The sequence below is a fragment of the Anoplolepis gracilipes genome, chromosome 11, assembly GCF_047496725.1.
Source record: "Anoplolepis gracilipes chromosome 11, ASM4749672v1, whole genome shotgun sequence".
NCBI classification, from domain to species: domain Eukaryota; kingdom Metazoa; phylum Arthropoda; class Insecta; order Hymenoptera; family Formicidae; genus Anoplolepis; species Anoplolepis gracilipes.
The window spans coordinates 5,255,110-5,272,129 of record NC_132980.1 but is presented as its reverse complement, the minus strand read 5'-3'; the positions used below and the strand labels follow the sequence as shown (position 1 = coordinate 5,272,129).

Here is a 17,020-nt window from a genome sequence, read left to right as displayed (position 1 = left end):
ACACCAAAAAACAGGAAACGGGTTCCTGACAACGTTAGAAGAGTTTCCAATTGGAACCGATAGAACTATCAGCAGAGAGCATAGAAAATAATATGACTTAGAATCACATGAGGGATAATCTTGCTCCAAAAATCATATAAAGGGGCGTTTTTTGGAAGAACACACGTACTCACGCGAACACAAATTAGAGAATAATTATAATTTAATTACATACACATACATACACATATTTATATAATCAAACTAACCAATGATTTGATGTAATATATTTTCAAACTATGAATAAATTTATATAATATTAAAACTCAATTCTCTCAGTGACTTCTAACCCCTCTATCGGTCGAAGGATCGCACTTGGTCCCGCGTAATAAGGATTAATTTCCTTTACCAAAAAGGACCTTTCGACGAATGTCCGAAATAACAAGTAATAGCGATATTCATTATCATTGACTTGTTTTTGGATCTGATAAATCGTTTGACTCGAAACCTACATCCTGACCCGTAGAATTTCGAGAGCTGACTGTTACACCATTTCTTTTAACTCATCCTTCCCAAGTCTGGACGTAACAAAGAGAACTACATTGAAATTTATTCTTAGAAAATATTTTAAAGATAAATTTAAATGTCAAAAATATAGATTCAAATATTCTGAACTTATAATTTTAATTTTCTCCTAAAAATACAAATAAAATTGCAAAATATAATGATGAGAAAAGCAAAAGTGTTAAGTAAGAGATTTGAAGTTTTTAATTATTTTATATAAAAATATTATTTATATACATATATATATATATATATATATATATATGTATATAAGGGATAAAATATAACATTATCGGACATCACATATATATATATATATATGTGCAATGTGTATGTGCGCAATAACGTCATGTGTGCAATGTGTGATGTCCGATCATGTTATATTTCATCCCTGTCAAAACATTTGTTATATGTAAATAAATTAAAACCTTGTGTAAGTAGGAGTTTTACTAACAATAAGTATATATGAAAGTCGATTTACGTATAATTTGTGAAACTTTTCTTGCTTATAATTTTATACTTTATTTATATTAAACAATAATCGATAGATAAAAGTTATTAATGGTTACCCAGGATAATGACTTTCTGATGTTAAGATTAATATAAAAATATGTTTCCAAAAATAATTAACTAAAAAAGAGCTCAAGTACCAACGCAAATATGATTAAGATTTAAAAATTTAATCCGCAAGAAATTTAATCATTATTTAAAAACAATAAAAGATTGTACAAAAATTACAGATAAACGCAAATATCAAACGTTTCTGTCCTTATCTGACTCTCATTAGTGTGAAAAATTAAAATTTTAAGCAAACAGTCAGAGATGAAATAAATAATCCTATGTAATATATTTTAGTGTATAAATACTATTAAATTATAAATGACATACTAATAAATTATAGATGATATAAAACGAGATAGCAATTTGCATACCCAACAAGACAATTACACGTTCTGGTAGGATAAACGCTTCAAAAGCAAGCAATAATTAATTTTTTGTTAACCATCCCAATGTTTCTCTAAGAACTTTTTTAGTAAAAAAATTCATAACTATAATACGGTCATCGAAAGATTTATGTAAGAATCGAGAGTAAATCAATCAGCTGAGTTTTTGTGACATCTCGATGACGCGCAGACACACAATGAAAACTCGACTGATCGATATATATAGTTGCGTATATATTTCGAAACGTTTCTCGTCATAAATTTGTTTATTTTGACTATGAATTTGTACAATGTTCGCAGAGGTATTTTGTAGAATTTTATTATAAATGAAATTTAAATTTCGAGTCTGCTCAATATTAAAATTTCTAATATTAATATTACATCATTAAATAACGTCAGAAAAATTATGTTGTTTTTTTTAATGTTTATGGTATAGAACAGCTGACATCACATTTCAAATTAGGATAAAATTTTGTTTAATTGTTTTCAGATTAAGATTAAAAAGAAAGACACACAAAAAATACGTAAGATATACATATATTTACATTATGATACATGTATCGAATTAGATATAAGAATTGAATGCCTAAAAAAAATTGACTAAACTTAATAAGTCCCAATCTTACAGCAGCTTCTATACTAATAACAGATTGTACAGTAATTTCTGAATGAGAAGCGTTTAAAGATGACTAATTCAATTGTTGGAAACTCACGCGCTTTATCAAAATAATTAATATTTTACAAATAAAATACATGGTATGTTGAAAATTTATAACATAATTTTAATAGATTCAATGTTTTCAACAATTCGAATGGTCAGCTTTAAACGTTATTTAAAGACTACTAGTCAAGAAATTTAAACATATAGGTTTTTATTTCTAAATAATTTCACAAATCTGATTTATCAGATGATGCGGTAAGTTTGGGGCATCTTGTATATAAAATTGATCTTATTAGTTAAATTCTTTGTCTGTCATTTCGCTTTGTCGATATTTTTCCATAAAATTATTGTGTTTGGCACAATGATGTACATCTTCAAGATTGTAACATCTCCTGCGTATGACATTTTTGAAAACATTTCGGCGATTTTGACAGAAATGTTTTAACAGCGATTGCATAATTGTTTTCCTACACACAAATATAATGAAAACACCGATATCTTTAATGGTTTCCAATATAAACAGACTAAATTCGATGCAAGTCGTTGCTAAATCAATATCCTTATACAGCCAAAATTCCCACACTGTAAATATACTCCACTCTATGGCTATTATGACAAACAACATTATAAACAGTTTTAGATACAGCTTGGCCCTGCAAATAAATATAAGAACCTTTTTTATATATTTTAAAATTATGATATAGGTGATTATTAATATTACGTTTATATGATATTCTAATGATTTATGTAAGCAAATTTACATACACACACAGTAAAAAATTGTGCGCCATATGTTAAAATTTTCTTGCGTTACCACGTTTTGATTACAACTTCAATATAAAATTAACATGCAGTTAATATGCTATTATTTTTATAACATTTTCATGCGTTACATTTATGTCAATTTCATAACTTAACACTTTGTGTACATCTCTTATAAATGGAATATTATTTTGAGTCTTTTTAACACAACATTAACAATCGTTTGAAATCAATATGTTTAAAAATCAATTTAACATTTTAAGAAAAGGTAAAATAAATCTTTGAGTAATCATGAATTATTAAATGTTTTATCAACATTTCTTACAAGTTCTTGTAACTACTTTTTTATGTAGTTTTTAATTAATTTGTATGTTATTTTTACATTACACTTAAAATCACAATAACAGAAATAAATGTAAAGTTTTACGTAAATTACTTAACATTTCTAATTTGTCAATAAGTAACGCACAATAAATGAGTTATTTTAACTTAAAATTTAGTGTGGATTTTCTAGAACGTACAAAAAATGTTAAAATTAACATTTTATTTTTTACGGTGTATACATGTATGATATACGTATATACATATATCTCTTTTTAATTTATTCTTTACTTTTTTTCTCGTTCTTTAACTTGGTTTTTTCTAAAACTTTTAATAATAATTATAATTATTTATGTGTAATAATTATAATTATTTATGTGTAATAAATCAAACGTGTGAAGGAGGGGCTACGTCTTTTCCTATCTATTCTCATCCCGTAAAAATTAATTTAACTTAACCCATTCTGAGGAAGTTAAATTTTCAATTTATTACACATAAATAATTATAATAATTATTAACCTTTTTACTTATTTAATCATTACAAACTGTCGACATTTGTATAATTTGACAGTTGCAGACGACACGAGTAAAACAAGTCATAACGCAAATGCTTGACAATAACCAATTAGTATCGCAAAAAAGAAGAAACAATTTTAGTCAACCTTTTTAGAAAAAAATTTCAATGAAAGTAATTTTCATGTTAACAATACTAAAAATATTAATACATATAAATATTGATTTTGATTGTTTATCAAATAATTTCAAAACCAACAGATACCATTAAAAAAATGTGCGCGCGATTAAACAGCGATATGTTACTACAAAAAATTTAGATAAATGTGAAAGCACATTGCCGCAAATTGGAAAATCAACATAGAGATGTTTTCATACGAACCATTTTTTGTTTTCATTATAACATCGGCTCTCTGAATCTTTAAGACGACGAGTTGTTTCCTTCTCATAGTCCATGATATTTATTGCTGTACGAATGGATAAGGAAATGCTAATAATAGAACAAATTATTTTGGGCCCATAATTATATAATTGATCCGCCACACCAACTGAAATAAATAGTAAAGCTTCTCAAATTATATCACATATTGCAAGTAAACACAAAACATATTTTTATTTTAAAAATAAATTTTCAGATAAATTAATCGTAATTAAATATATTAACATTAATATACACTTACAATGAAACCAACATATATTGACGTCAAATCTCGGTTGGATGCTTTTTGGCACGCTGGGAGCAATTTCCATGATGATGCAGATGGTAGTGAAAATGAAGGGACCTCCCCAAGCAATGATAGAATATAGGAATTTTTTCTTGTCTTGTCGTTTCATATTTTTTTGTAACGATTGAAAATCTCTACAAAGCGCAGTTTACACTTTACATTTAGCTAGTTACAAATAAAAAAATAGAGATGCAAATGTATATTAAAGTAAATATGTTTTTAATTAAGATTTTTAAAAATTTGTTTTATGTAATTATGTGTTGTGTATAAAAGGTTAATAAGCATATTAGGGCATTTCTTTTTTTAACGTTTACATGATGTTAAGGTCATGACTCTGAATAACGTTCGAAAGACTTTAGCAGTTGCTCGTTGCTTTTAAGAAAACTATTATTAATTAAAAAATAATTATTAAGTACAATTATCTAAATTTGTCAAAGCATGAAGTTTATATCAGTTTATACGAGTAAATGTAATTTAAATACCTAAAAGGGAACGTATGGCCGAAAGAGAGGCTTTATTCCTCCACCCTGCATCCCTATTTCATAAAAAACTGATTAAACCTAACCCATTTTTTAGAGATAAAAAAAATTGAAAATTTAACTTTCTCAGAATGGGTTCAATTAAATTAATTTTTACGGAATGGGAATAAAGGAGAAAGGGCGTGTAGCCCCTCCGCCACACGCTTGATTTATTACACATAAATATATAACTATTAAAATTTGCTTTTATTGAATGTGTATGGTGTCAAAAAATAATGACCTAGTTGGCAAATTATATTTATTAATAATTTTTTAATAAACAAAAATTTTTCGAAAAGCACTCAAGGTTATGACCTTGTAACAAAATCAAAGTCAAAATTATTATGTCAAAATCAAAGTTATTTGAAAGAGATTCCCTAATATCCAAATTTAGCTATGCGTCATATTTATATACTGAAGTTATTGTTTTATAAAAAGCTATGTAGTACAATATCAATCAGCACACATACACACAAACACATATATACGTACGCACACATGACACGATAAAATATTTTTTTATGTAAATTCAAAATATTATAACAGAATATTTTATTTTTATAAATAAGTGGTCATAAATATAACTGAATACTTAACACATACGTTTATACATATCAAAGATGAATATCTTATTCTGTCGAGTTTGATTGTATATTATAAATTGTAATCTTATATCAAATTTAAATTTAAAAGTAATGTATAATACGAAAATAATAATGGATATATTTACCTAAATGTCCACCACATATCGAAACTCATTACACTTAACCAAAAGTAACTGGCTACAGAGCTGAAATAGCTGATTAAAGCTGCAACCATAAACAACAATGGTTTGAAGTAAACATTATTTTAGAGAGTGTACTTTGACATAAATAATAATTAACAAATTACATTTCTGTATATAAAAAAAATCTCAATTTTTCATAAAAAATTTATAAAAAGGTATACAGAATAACAGGAGAGTATACACAAATTAATCAAATGTATACATTACATTATTACATGATTCAGCTATACTGTACCGGCTGCAACACAGGTGGAATACATCAGATTTTTGTCTTGGATTGAATAGGACATTATGCTACCAATATAATAGATAAATATCATACTGCTGTATCTACGCAGCATGAAACTATGTAGATTCTGTAGTGGCAGTATGTAATATGTCAAAAATATTGTCAGCATACACAGCATGGACACTATAGTGCAATTCCAGATCAAAATTTTTATTGCATCCATTAACGGCATAATGATCTTTATCAGATAACTTTTTTCTTCTTTGAAAGCTTCTGTTAAAGTTTTCGAACAGATAACCGCCTCAACCACATCATTATTTGAAACGGCTAAACAGTAAGATGTCGATTCGACGAATTGTTTAAAGTAGGGAAGATATAAAGTGCCGTTTTCGAAGAAAATGTATTCGAAATACGTCAAAATATCGTTATCAAGTGTGATACGTATAATTTCATTAAGGTTTGGGCATGGATCTTGAACAATCAGTTGAAATACTTCTTCTATTTTCTTATATTCAATCTGCATCGCATCGCTCCAAAAGTTATATGATTTTGAGAAAACATATTCTGGTCTTCCAGGAATGCAATTGCGAAAAAATTTATAGCGATCACCGAGAGGGCAACAAAGACGAATGCAAGTAATATTATTGCACTTTCCATATGGAACTATGTAATTTTTATTATCATTTTTATTGTTGTCGACTTTTGTAAAATTTGCTTGAAGCCCCCTCGGCATTTGATTATGTTTCTCATGATATTTCACATATTCCACGGAAAAATTTTTGCGCAAATTGTGTCGATCGAAAACCGTTTCCTTGTCATTTTTTTCAGTAGAATTCACGTCAAGTTCGTATCTCACCATCAAACTGTCGTCCTGCTTGTTGTCAATTGTAAAATTCTGCAGAGATTTCGTACATAAAGCGAAGAACAGAAGTGCACAACACCAAAATTTGAAATTTTTATCGTACATTGTCAATTATTTATAAAATTAATTTGATTCTTAACAGCAATTTTTTAATGTAATGTCTAACGGTTGCAATAATAAATTGCAAAAATAAGAATACGGATGTTGTTTGTCTATGATGATATGAGTGTAACAACGATGCACTTTTCCCGAGAGACAACTAAATCAATGCTCGCGAATGTACGACCAGAAGAACTGACGTGAAGCATATATAGTCACGCGATAAATAGAAAATGATTGTCGGGATTAATGTATTGTCGATGATAATAAAAAAATAATTTATTTACTAAAAAATCATGTATAGGATGTTAAAAAAATTTTATTAATAAACTTCTACAAATATTAGATGAAACAATTTAGCGGAAAGATGTTTAGAAAGTTAATGTGTTAATTACGATTTATTACATTTTTAAAAATATTATATAAAGGAACAGAACAACAAGTAAATAATGATTTTTTGACGTATATTAAAAATACGATGATACAATTTAAAAATTTATTTCTCTAGAATTTATCTAGAATAGATCTAGAATTTTTTATTACCAACAACAATTAAAATCACATACAAATATAAATAAAAATTAACTTTTTTTTTATTGTATGTTGATAATATGTCTGTTAAGATAGAAGTCGACAATAAAATATTATATAAAAAAACCGGTTTGTAATTATTTACATCACACATCAAAGAAACTACATTAAAAATTTTTCTTTGAAAATATTTCTTTAAGAATATAAATTCAATGTCGATATTCTCGACTTTTAATTTTAATTTACTCGTAAATAATACAAATAAATAAGAGATTTTATGTTTTTAGTTGAATATATATAAAAATATTCTATATATATATATACAAAATTAATATATAAAATTTTTTTACATTTGTATTTGATTTTAATTATTTTTGAAAATAAATTTTTCAATCGTAGGTAAATTTAAATTATGTCTTTCTCATATTATATTTATAAAATAAATTAAATTTTATATAAAGTTATGATTTACTTTATAAAAAGATTTACAATAAAACATTTGTTCGATATATATATATATATATATTTATATTTAAAATTGTTTTCTATTATATAAATTTGAATGTTGTATTCAATAACTAAAAGAGAAATATATTATTAAAATAATATTTCTAATAATTAATAAAATTTTATTTAATTAGAAAATATTTAAAAATAAAAATATTATAAACTTTCTTACAATTTTATATCTGAAAAACTCTCACATACTGAAATATATTATATATACGTTAATAATTTTGATTTTATTTTGCGTAGAAAGTCATGTGGAACTATGCAATGATAGTCATTGTTTCGTACTGAGTACAGTGAACGAAATGTAAGGCCTTGTTTATGGTAGAAAGATTATGCAATGGCAGATCTTATCTCTCTCTGAAAATATTATCTATGAGTTTAGAAATTTACAATTCTCAACAAATATATTTACAAACAATAAATATGTACGCTATTTTTATAAATTTTCTTTTTACAATTTTTTAACTTGAAAATGTTTGGAATTTCAAATCACCGATATTACTTGATTTATCTAATTTATTTTTTGCGTTTGATAATGCTTTACATTGTACATAAAACACTTCACTTGAAAGTAAAGAACAATAAAATCGTACAAAAATTATAGAAAAGCAAAAATAACAAACGTTTCTGTCCTTGTCTGAACTCCCGTCAGGGTGAAAAACTAAAATTATAAATAAACAAGCAGTCAGTGGTGAAATAAATAATCGCATGTAAAATGTCACGGTGTACAAAAACTAATAAATTATAGACGGAAAATTCAGATACAAAACGAGTTAGAAATTAGCATAAGCAATAACATAATTATTTTCGTAGGCATATAGATATTTAAAAAAAACAAACAATAATTAATTTCGGTTAATCACAACATAGTTTTTTCAAGAACTTTCGGCAAAAAATTTAAAACTACAATATCTTCATTGATTCATGTAAGAACCAAGAGTAAATCGATCAGCGCCGAGTTTTTGTGACATTTCGGTGACGCAGACACACTATATGAAAACTCGACTGATCGAAGATAGTCGTTTACATATTTCAAAACCAGTACATGTTTTCATCATAAATTTGCTTTTTTGAGTTTGAATTTGTACAATGTTTGCAGAGGTATTTTATAATATTTTATTATGAATAAAATTGAAATTTCAACTCTGCTCAATATCAAAGTCTCTATTATTAAACGTATTGTAAAAAAGTTATGTTAAAAAAATTATGATGTTTTTTTTGTAAAAATGTTTATAGTGCAAAGCAGCCGACATCGCATTCCAAATTAAGATAAAATTTTGTATAATTATTTTCGTAGATTAAGAAAAAAGATGAACGCAAAGTACATAAAAGATGCATACATACATTTGTAATATGTTACGTGTATCGCATTAGATATGCTAACTGCCTCGGAAAATATTGGATAAATTTATCAAGAGCAAATATAAAGGATGTTTCAAACCTATTGCACTATCAATCTATGCTAATAAAAGTGATTTTTTAGAAAAAAATCGATTTTTGATTCAATCTTAAATCGAAGTATCTAGAATCGATTTACTAAAAAAATCGGACTAAAAGAAATATTTTCTTAAAAATAAGAAAAATTGCTCGTAATAAGCATTCAAATAGTTTCTTCTTATCTTAGAAATATATCTACTAAATTTAAAATTAGTTGACGGCGCATATATAAAAATGATTATATCTACATAAAGTATGTTTAAGAAGAATAATGATGAAAATTTGATGATTTAGAAATGAGGATAACATAAAGTTTTTTTATCGCAATAATTTAAAAAGTCAATTCTCTTTTTACTCTGGCTTGCTACCAACCAAACGTTGACATTAACAGAGAAAATAGGTGTTGTCAATGTTTCATTCTTTGTTCACGCAGAAAAGTCGCACATAAATTTCTCTTATGTATTTAACGAAGTTTATGGCATAAAATAATTTTTCCTTAAGAAAACAAAAAAAGTAATTGCTTTTCTCGATGTTCTTTTGGCTACCGCTTGTAATTAATAATCAAAATGGTTAACTGATTACAAGTCCATTCTGTAAGTTCTTGTTTAGGAAATGTGTTGTCATATGTTATTGTGACTTGTATAAATGTAATTATCGACTAATTTTTCGTTTTTTTACTATTTTTTTAATTCTTTTTTTTATTGCCATTTTGTACTAAATCTTTTTCTACGTATATTTATTGACAGATTTAGTTTTCAAAAAATGGATAAAAAAGTCATTGATGAATAACCACATCAAGAAAAGTCGATCTTTTATTAAAAATAGATTTATACAAAATAAGAAAAAATCTATTAAAAAAAATCAATTTTTGAAAGAAATGATCAATTTTCTGAAAATCAAATCGAGGCCGCCCATCACTACTACTAATAAATCCAATAGTAATTTTTAAATGAGAAGCGTTCAAAAATTACTAATTGAATTGTTGAAAACTTACGCGCTTTATCAAAATAATTAAGGTTTTTACAAATAAAATACATGGTGTGTTGAGAATTTATAACGTAATTTTAATAAGTTCAACGTTTTCAACAATCCGAATAGTCAGCTTTAAACGTTATTCAGAGACTACTAGTCATGAAATTAAAATATATAGATTTTTATTTCTAAATATTTTCACAAATCTGATTTATAGATGATGCGGTAAGTTTGAGGCATCTTGTATATAAAATTGATCACATTAGATAAATTCTTTGTCCGCCATTTTGCTTTGTCGATATTTTTCCATAGAATTATTGTGTTTGACACGGTGATGTACTTCTTCAACATTGTAAGAACTGCTGCGTGTGACAATTTTGAAAATATTTTGGCGATTTTGACAGAAATATTTTAACAGCGATTGCATAATTCTTTTCTTACACACAAATATGATGAAAACACCGATATCTTTAATAGTTTCCAATAAATACATACTAAATGCAGTGCAAACCATTGCTAAAGAAAGATCCTCAAAGAGCCAAAATTCCCACGCTGTCATTATACTCCACTCTATGGCTATTATGACAAACAACATTATAAACAGTTTTAGATACAGCTTGGCCCTGTAAATAAATATAAGAACTTTTTTTATATATTTTAAAATTATTATATAGGTGATTATTAATATTATGTTTATATGATATTCTAATGATTTATGTAAGCAAATATACATACATACACAGTAAAATATGGTGCATCCATATGTTAAAATTATGTTGTGTTACCACTTTTTGATTACAACTTTAATGTAAAATTAACATACAGTTGATATGCTATTATTTTTATAATATTTTCATGCGTTACATTTATGTCAATTTCATAACGTAACACTTTGTGTACGTCTTTTATAAATGAAATAGTATTTCTAATCTTTTTAACACATAATTAACAATCATTTGAAAGAATCAACATGTTCAATTTAAATTAATTTTTTTTAAACTTTCTATTTATTTAATTATTACAAACTGTCGACATTTATAAAATTTGCTAGTTGCAGACGACACGAATCATGACGCAAATACTTCACAACAACCAATCGGTATCGCGGAAAAGAGGCAACAATTTTAGGCGACCTTTTTAGGAAAAAATTTCAATAAAAGGTATTTTCATGCTAACAATAAAAGTATTAATGCACATAAATATTTATTTTAACTTTACTCTTATTGTTTATTAAATAATTTCAAAGGTAACAGATACCATTAAAAAATTGTGTGCGCGATTGAACAGTGATATGTTTCTACGAAAAACTTAAGTAAATGTGAAAGCACATTGCCGCAAGTAGAAGAATCAATGTAGAGTTGTTTTCATACGAACCATTTTTTGTTTTCGTTATAACATCGGCTTCCTGAATCTTTAAGACGACGAGCTGTGTCCTTCTCATAGCGCATGATCTTCAATGCTGTATGAATGGATAAAATAATGCTAATAACAGAACAAATCATTTTGGGCATGTAATTGTACAACTGATCCGCCGCACCAACTGAAATAAATAGTAAAGCTTCTCAAATTATATAACATATTGCAAGTAAACACAAAACATATTTTTATTTTAAAAATAAATTTTCAAATATGTTAATCATAATTAAATATATTGTCAATAGAATTATGTTAACATTAATATACACTTACAATAAAACCAACATATGACATGAAATCTCGGTTGAATGCTTTTTGGCACGCTGGGAGCAATTTCCATGATGATGCAGATAATAGTGAGAATGAAGGGACCTCCCCAAGCAATAATAGAATATAATAACTTTTTTCTGTCTTGTCGTTTCACATTTTTTTGTAACGATTGAAAATCTCTACAAAGCGCAGTATACATTTTACCTTTAGTTAGTTACAAATAAAAAAATAGAGATGCAAATGTACATTAAAGTAAATATGTTTTTAATTAAGATTCTTAAAAATTTGTCTTATGTATTTACGTGTTGTGTATAAAAGGTTAATAAGCATATTAGGGCAACTCTTTTTTTAACGTTCACATGATGTTAAGGTCATGACTCTGAATAACGTTCGAAAGACTTTCGCCGTTGCTCGTTGCTTATTAAAAAAATATTATTAATTAAAAAACAATTATTAAGTACGATTATCTGAATTTGTCAAAGCATGAAGTTTATATCAGTTATATGAGTAAATGTAATTTAAATACTTAAGGGGGAACGTATGGCCGAGAGTGAGGCTTCATTTCTCCATCCTGCATCCCTATTTCATAAAAAACTTATCAAACCTAACCCATTTTTTAGAAATGAAAAAAATTGAAAATTTAACTTCCTCAGAATGGGTTGAGTTAAATTAATTTTTACGGGATGGCAATAAAGGCGAAAGTGCGTAGCTCCTCCACCACACGCTTGATTTATTACACATAAATATATAACTATTAAAATTCGCTTTTATTGAATGTGTATGGTGTCAAAAAATCATGACCTAGTTGGTAAACTATATTTGTTAATAATTTTTTAATAAACAAAAATTTTTTGAAAAGCACTAAAGGTTATGACCTTGTAACAAAATCAAAGTCAAAATTATTATGTCAAAATTAAAGTTATTTGAAAGAGATTCCCTAATATCCAAATTTAGCTATGCGTCATATTTATATACTGAAGTTATTGTTTTATAAAAAGCTATGTAGTACAATATCAATCAGCACACATACACACAAACACATATATACGTACGCACACATGACACGATAAAATATTTTTTTATGTAAATTCAAAATATTATAACAGAATATTTTATTTTTATAAATAAGTGGTCATAAATATAACTGAATACTTAACACATACGTTTATACATATCACAGATGAATATCTTATTCTGTCGAGTTTGATTGTATATTATAAATTGTAATCTTATATCAAATTTAAATTTAAAAATAATGTATAATACGAAAATAATAATGGATATATTTACCTAAATGTCCACCACATATCGAAACTCATTACACTTAACCAGAAGTAACTGGCTACAGAGCTGAAATAGCTGATTAAAGCTGCAACCATAAACAACAATGGTTTGAAGTAAACATTATTTTAGAGAGTGTACTTTGACATAAATAATAATTAACAAATTACATTTCTGTATAAAAAAAAAAATCTCAATTTTTCATAAAAAATTTATAAAAAGGTATACAGAATAACAGGAGAGTATACACAAATTAATCAAATGTATACATTACATTATTACATGATTCAGCTATACTGTACCGGCTGCAACACAGGTGGAATACATCAGACTTTTGTCTTGAATTGAATAGGACATTATGCTACCAATATAATAGATAAATATCATACTGCTATAGCTACGCAGCATGAAACTATGTATATTCTGAAGTGGCAGTATGTAATATGTCAAAAATATTGTCAGCATACACAGCATGGACACTACAGTGCAATTCCAGTACAAAATTTCTATTGCATTTATTAACGGTACAATGACCTTTATCAGATAATTCTTTTTTTCGTTGACAGCTTCTGTTAAAGCCTTCAAGCAGATAACCGCATCAACCTTATCATGATTTAAAAATGCTAGACAGTAAGATGTCGATTCGACGAATTGTTCAAAGTAGGGAAGATATAGAGTGCCGTTTTCGAAAAATATGTATTCGTTATTCTTCAGATTATCGTCATTAAGTGTGATACGTATAATTTCTTTATGGTTTGGGCACGGATCTTGAACAATCAGTTGAAACACTTCGTCTATTTTCTTATATTCAGTTTGCATTGTATCGCTCCAGAAGTTATATGAATCTGAAAAAACATATTCAGATCCTCCAGTAATGCAATTTTGAAAGAATTTATAGCGATCACCGAGAGGGCAACAAAGACGAATGCAAGTAATATTATTGCACGTCTCATATGGAACTATGTAATTTTTATTATTGTCGACCTTTGTAAAATTTGTTTGAAGCTGCCGCGGCATTTGATTACGTTTCTCATGATATTTCACATATTCTACGGGAAATTCATTCTGAATCAAATTATCATCGTTGCGACCGTCACTTCTGAAATTAATACGGGACACATCCTGAACATTTTCGTAATCCATGGTGAAATTTTCGCGCAAATTGTGTCGATCGAAAACCGTCTCCTTATCATTTTTTTCAGTTGAATTCACGTCAAGTTCGTATCTCACCATCGAATTGTCGTCTTGCTTGTTGTCAGTTGTAAAATTCTGCAGAGGTTTTGTAGATGAAGCGAAGAACAGAAATGCACAACACCAAAATTCGAAACTTTTATCGTACATTGTCAATTATTTATAAAATTAATTTGATTCTTAACAGCAATTTTTTAATGTAATGTCTAATGGTTGTAATAATAAATTGCGAAAATAAAAATACGCATGTTGTTTGACTATGATGATTGTCACAACGATGCACTTTTCCCAAGAAACAACGAAATCAATGTTCGCAAACGTATGGCGAGAAGAAATGGCAGAAACTACGCACGTTCGCGCGATGAGTAGAAAAAGACTGCCGTGGTCAAACCAAATGTCGTGGTCCGACCAAATGTCAATGATGACAAAGAAGCAATCTACCCACTATGAACTCATGTTTAAGATGTTTAAAAAAATTTTATTAATAAAGCTTTTACAAATAGTAGCGAATCAATTTGGCGATATTGTAGAAGATGTTTAAAAAGTTAATGTGTCAATTTTGTTTAATTACATTTTAAAAAATGTTATGTAAAGTTTTTATAGAGCACAGGTAAATAATGAAAATTTTTTTAACTTAGATTAGATTATATTAAATATATGATATACAATCAAAGAATTTATTTTTAATATTTATCTAAAATAGTTTTAGAATTTATTTTATTTATTACGAGAAATAATTGAAATCATATACAAATGTAAAAAAAAATTTTTTTCTTTATTTTACATTGATAATATAGATGTCTGTTAAGGTAGAAATCGACAGTGAAATATGCAGTAAACCGGTTGGTAGTTATTTACATAACTAGAAAATCGCATATAAATTATTTTTAGAAAATTCCTCATCAAGGATATAGATTCCAATGATAATATTCTCGATTTATAATTTTAATTCACACGTAAAGATGCAAATAAAATTGTAAGGTTTATATATACGAGGAGCCGGAGCATGAAGTAAGGGATTTAAAGTTCTTAGTTGATTTTATATAAAAATATTATATACTTATATATATGTGTGTGTGTGTGTGCGTGCGTGCGTGGTGCGCAGGTGTGTGTTTGTAAAACATATTACGTAAAAAATGGGTGCAAATTTACAATTACTGTTCTAGTGAATCTCAAAATTACTCATAATGATAGGGGAACGTGGGGTAGAACGGCCAACGTAAGCATTGAGCAAGTTTTCAATATATTAAAAAAAATAAATCGATTTTTGTTTTACCAAAAATATTCTTTGGAATACCCACTATAAGAGAAAACACAAGTTTATTACAAAATAACAGTTTAAATAGACGAGATTATTGATTTAGTAAAAGCCTAGATTTTCGTGATATGCTTTTCATGCGGGATACAATGGACTACCTCCAAAACTTGTTTATTTCATTAACATTGATGTCTAAAATTTCTTAAAAGTTGTATATTATAATATGATACATAGAACATAAGAATATAGATTTGTATTTTTAAATGATAACTGTAAATTAATAAATAAAAACAATTCTCTTGTTATAATAAATATTTTTCTCTTTAAAACATGGAAAAATATCCCTTAATGTAATAATTTTTGGTATTAATTTTGAAAGACAGCATCTATGTATACTCTCTTTCTTTCTCTAGTATAAAAATAAAAAGTACAACATTTCGTGGGCTAATATTTCATTAAGCCTCAAAACGTATTTATTTACTTTTGATCATATAAAAATTATAATTAATCAATATTTACATAGACATAGTATGAAATTAATAAGAAAAGATTATTTTAAAACATAAATGTATTTACGGTAATAAAAAATAAAATTTTATCATTGTTTACCTTATGTAAATATATGGAAGAATTACAACTCAGTGGCGGAGAGTACAGCAAGTGCATTAAATAATTTATAACAACTTTCACTTAAAAATATTGCGACCACTGATAACAGCACGCAGAAAGAGACACCTAATAGCAATAATATTTTGAATTTATAATTGAAATAAATTATTAATACTAAATTTATAATTTATAATTGAAACATATACATTCCTTATATTAAAGATGTTTTTGTTGAAGATTTCTATTAAATGGCTCTGTTCCAAAATAGAAATTTTATAACTTCTGTATTGTATTCAATAATTAAAAGAGAAGTAATATATTAATAAAATAAAATTTTGAACTAATAAAATTCTTTTAAAATATAAAAAAAATTAACAATATACAGTACCATAAGTTTTCTTGCAATTTTTTATTTGGAAAACACTCATAATGTGATATATTATAAATATGTTAATAATTTTGATCTCGCCTTGTGTAAGAAATTGAAAACTCATGTGGAACTATGTAACGACAATCACTGTTTCGCACTAATTACAGTGAACAAATGTGTAGACTTCACTTACAAGTGTAAAAAGTTA

At 26.7% G+C, this 17,020-nt stretch overlaps 2 protein-coding genes across 6 annotated transcripts; both read right to left on the bottom strand.

Moving 5' to 3' along the window:
* Positions 1-2,076: 2,076 nt before the first annotated feature.
* Positions 2,077-7,328, bottom strand: LOC140671192 (probable G-protein coupled receptor Mth-like 3). The gene is made up of 5 exons (XM_072902370.1): positions 6,010-7,328; positions 5,718-5,796; positions 4,425-4,603; positions 4,127-4,292; positions 2,077-2,801 (listed from the first exon to the last, which is right to left on the bottom strand). The coding sequence occupies exons 1-5, from the start codon at positions 6,968-6,970 to the stop codon at positions 2,441-2,443; spliced, it is 1,746 nt and encodes a 581-aa protein (XP_072758471.1). The 5' UTR covers positions 6,971-7,328; the 3' UTR covers positions 2,077-2,440.
* Positions 7,329-8,254: 926 nt separating this feature from the next.
* On the bottom strand, positions 8,255-15,080 carry LOC140671191 (probable G-protein coupled receptor Mth-like 3). Of its 5 annotated transcripts, none has more exons than XM_072902368.1 (6): positions 14,615-14,697; positions 13,687-14,229; positions 13,394-13,472; positions 12,107-12,282; positions 11,792-11,957; positions 8,255-11,040 (listed from the first exon to the last, which is right to left on the bottom strand). In XM_072902368.1, the coding sequence occupies exons 2-6, from the start codon at positions 14,201-14,203 to the stop codon at positions 10,680-10,682; spliced, it is 1,299 nt and encodes a 432-aa protein (XP_072758469.1). In that variant the 5' UTR covers positions 14,204-14,229; positions 14,615-14,697; the 3' UTR covers positions 8,255-10,679. The 5 variants fall into 5 exon arrangements, with proteins under 5 accessions (XP_072758469.1, XP_072758470.1, XP_072758465.1 ...); XM_072902369.1 differs by lacking the exon at positions 14,615-14,697 and adding an exon at positions 14,369-14,392; XM_072902364.1 differs by having other exon boundaries at positions 13,687-15,080.
* Between the last annotated feature and the right edge of the window lie 1,940 nt (positions 15,081-17,020).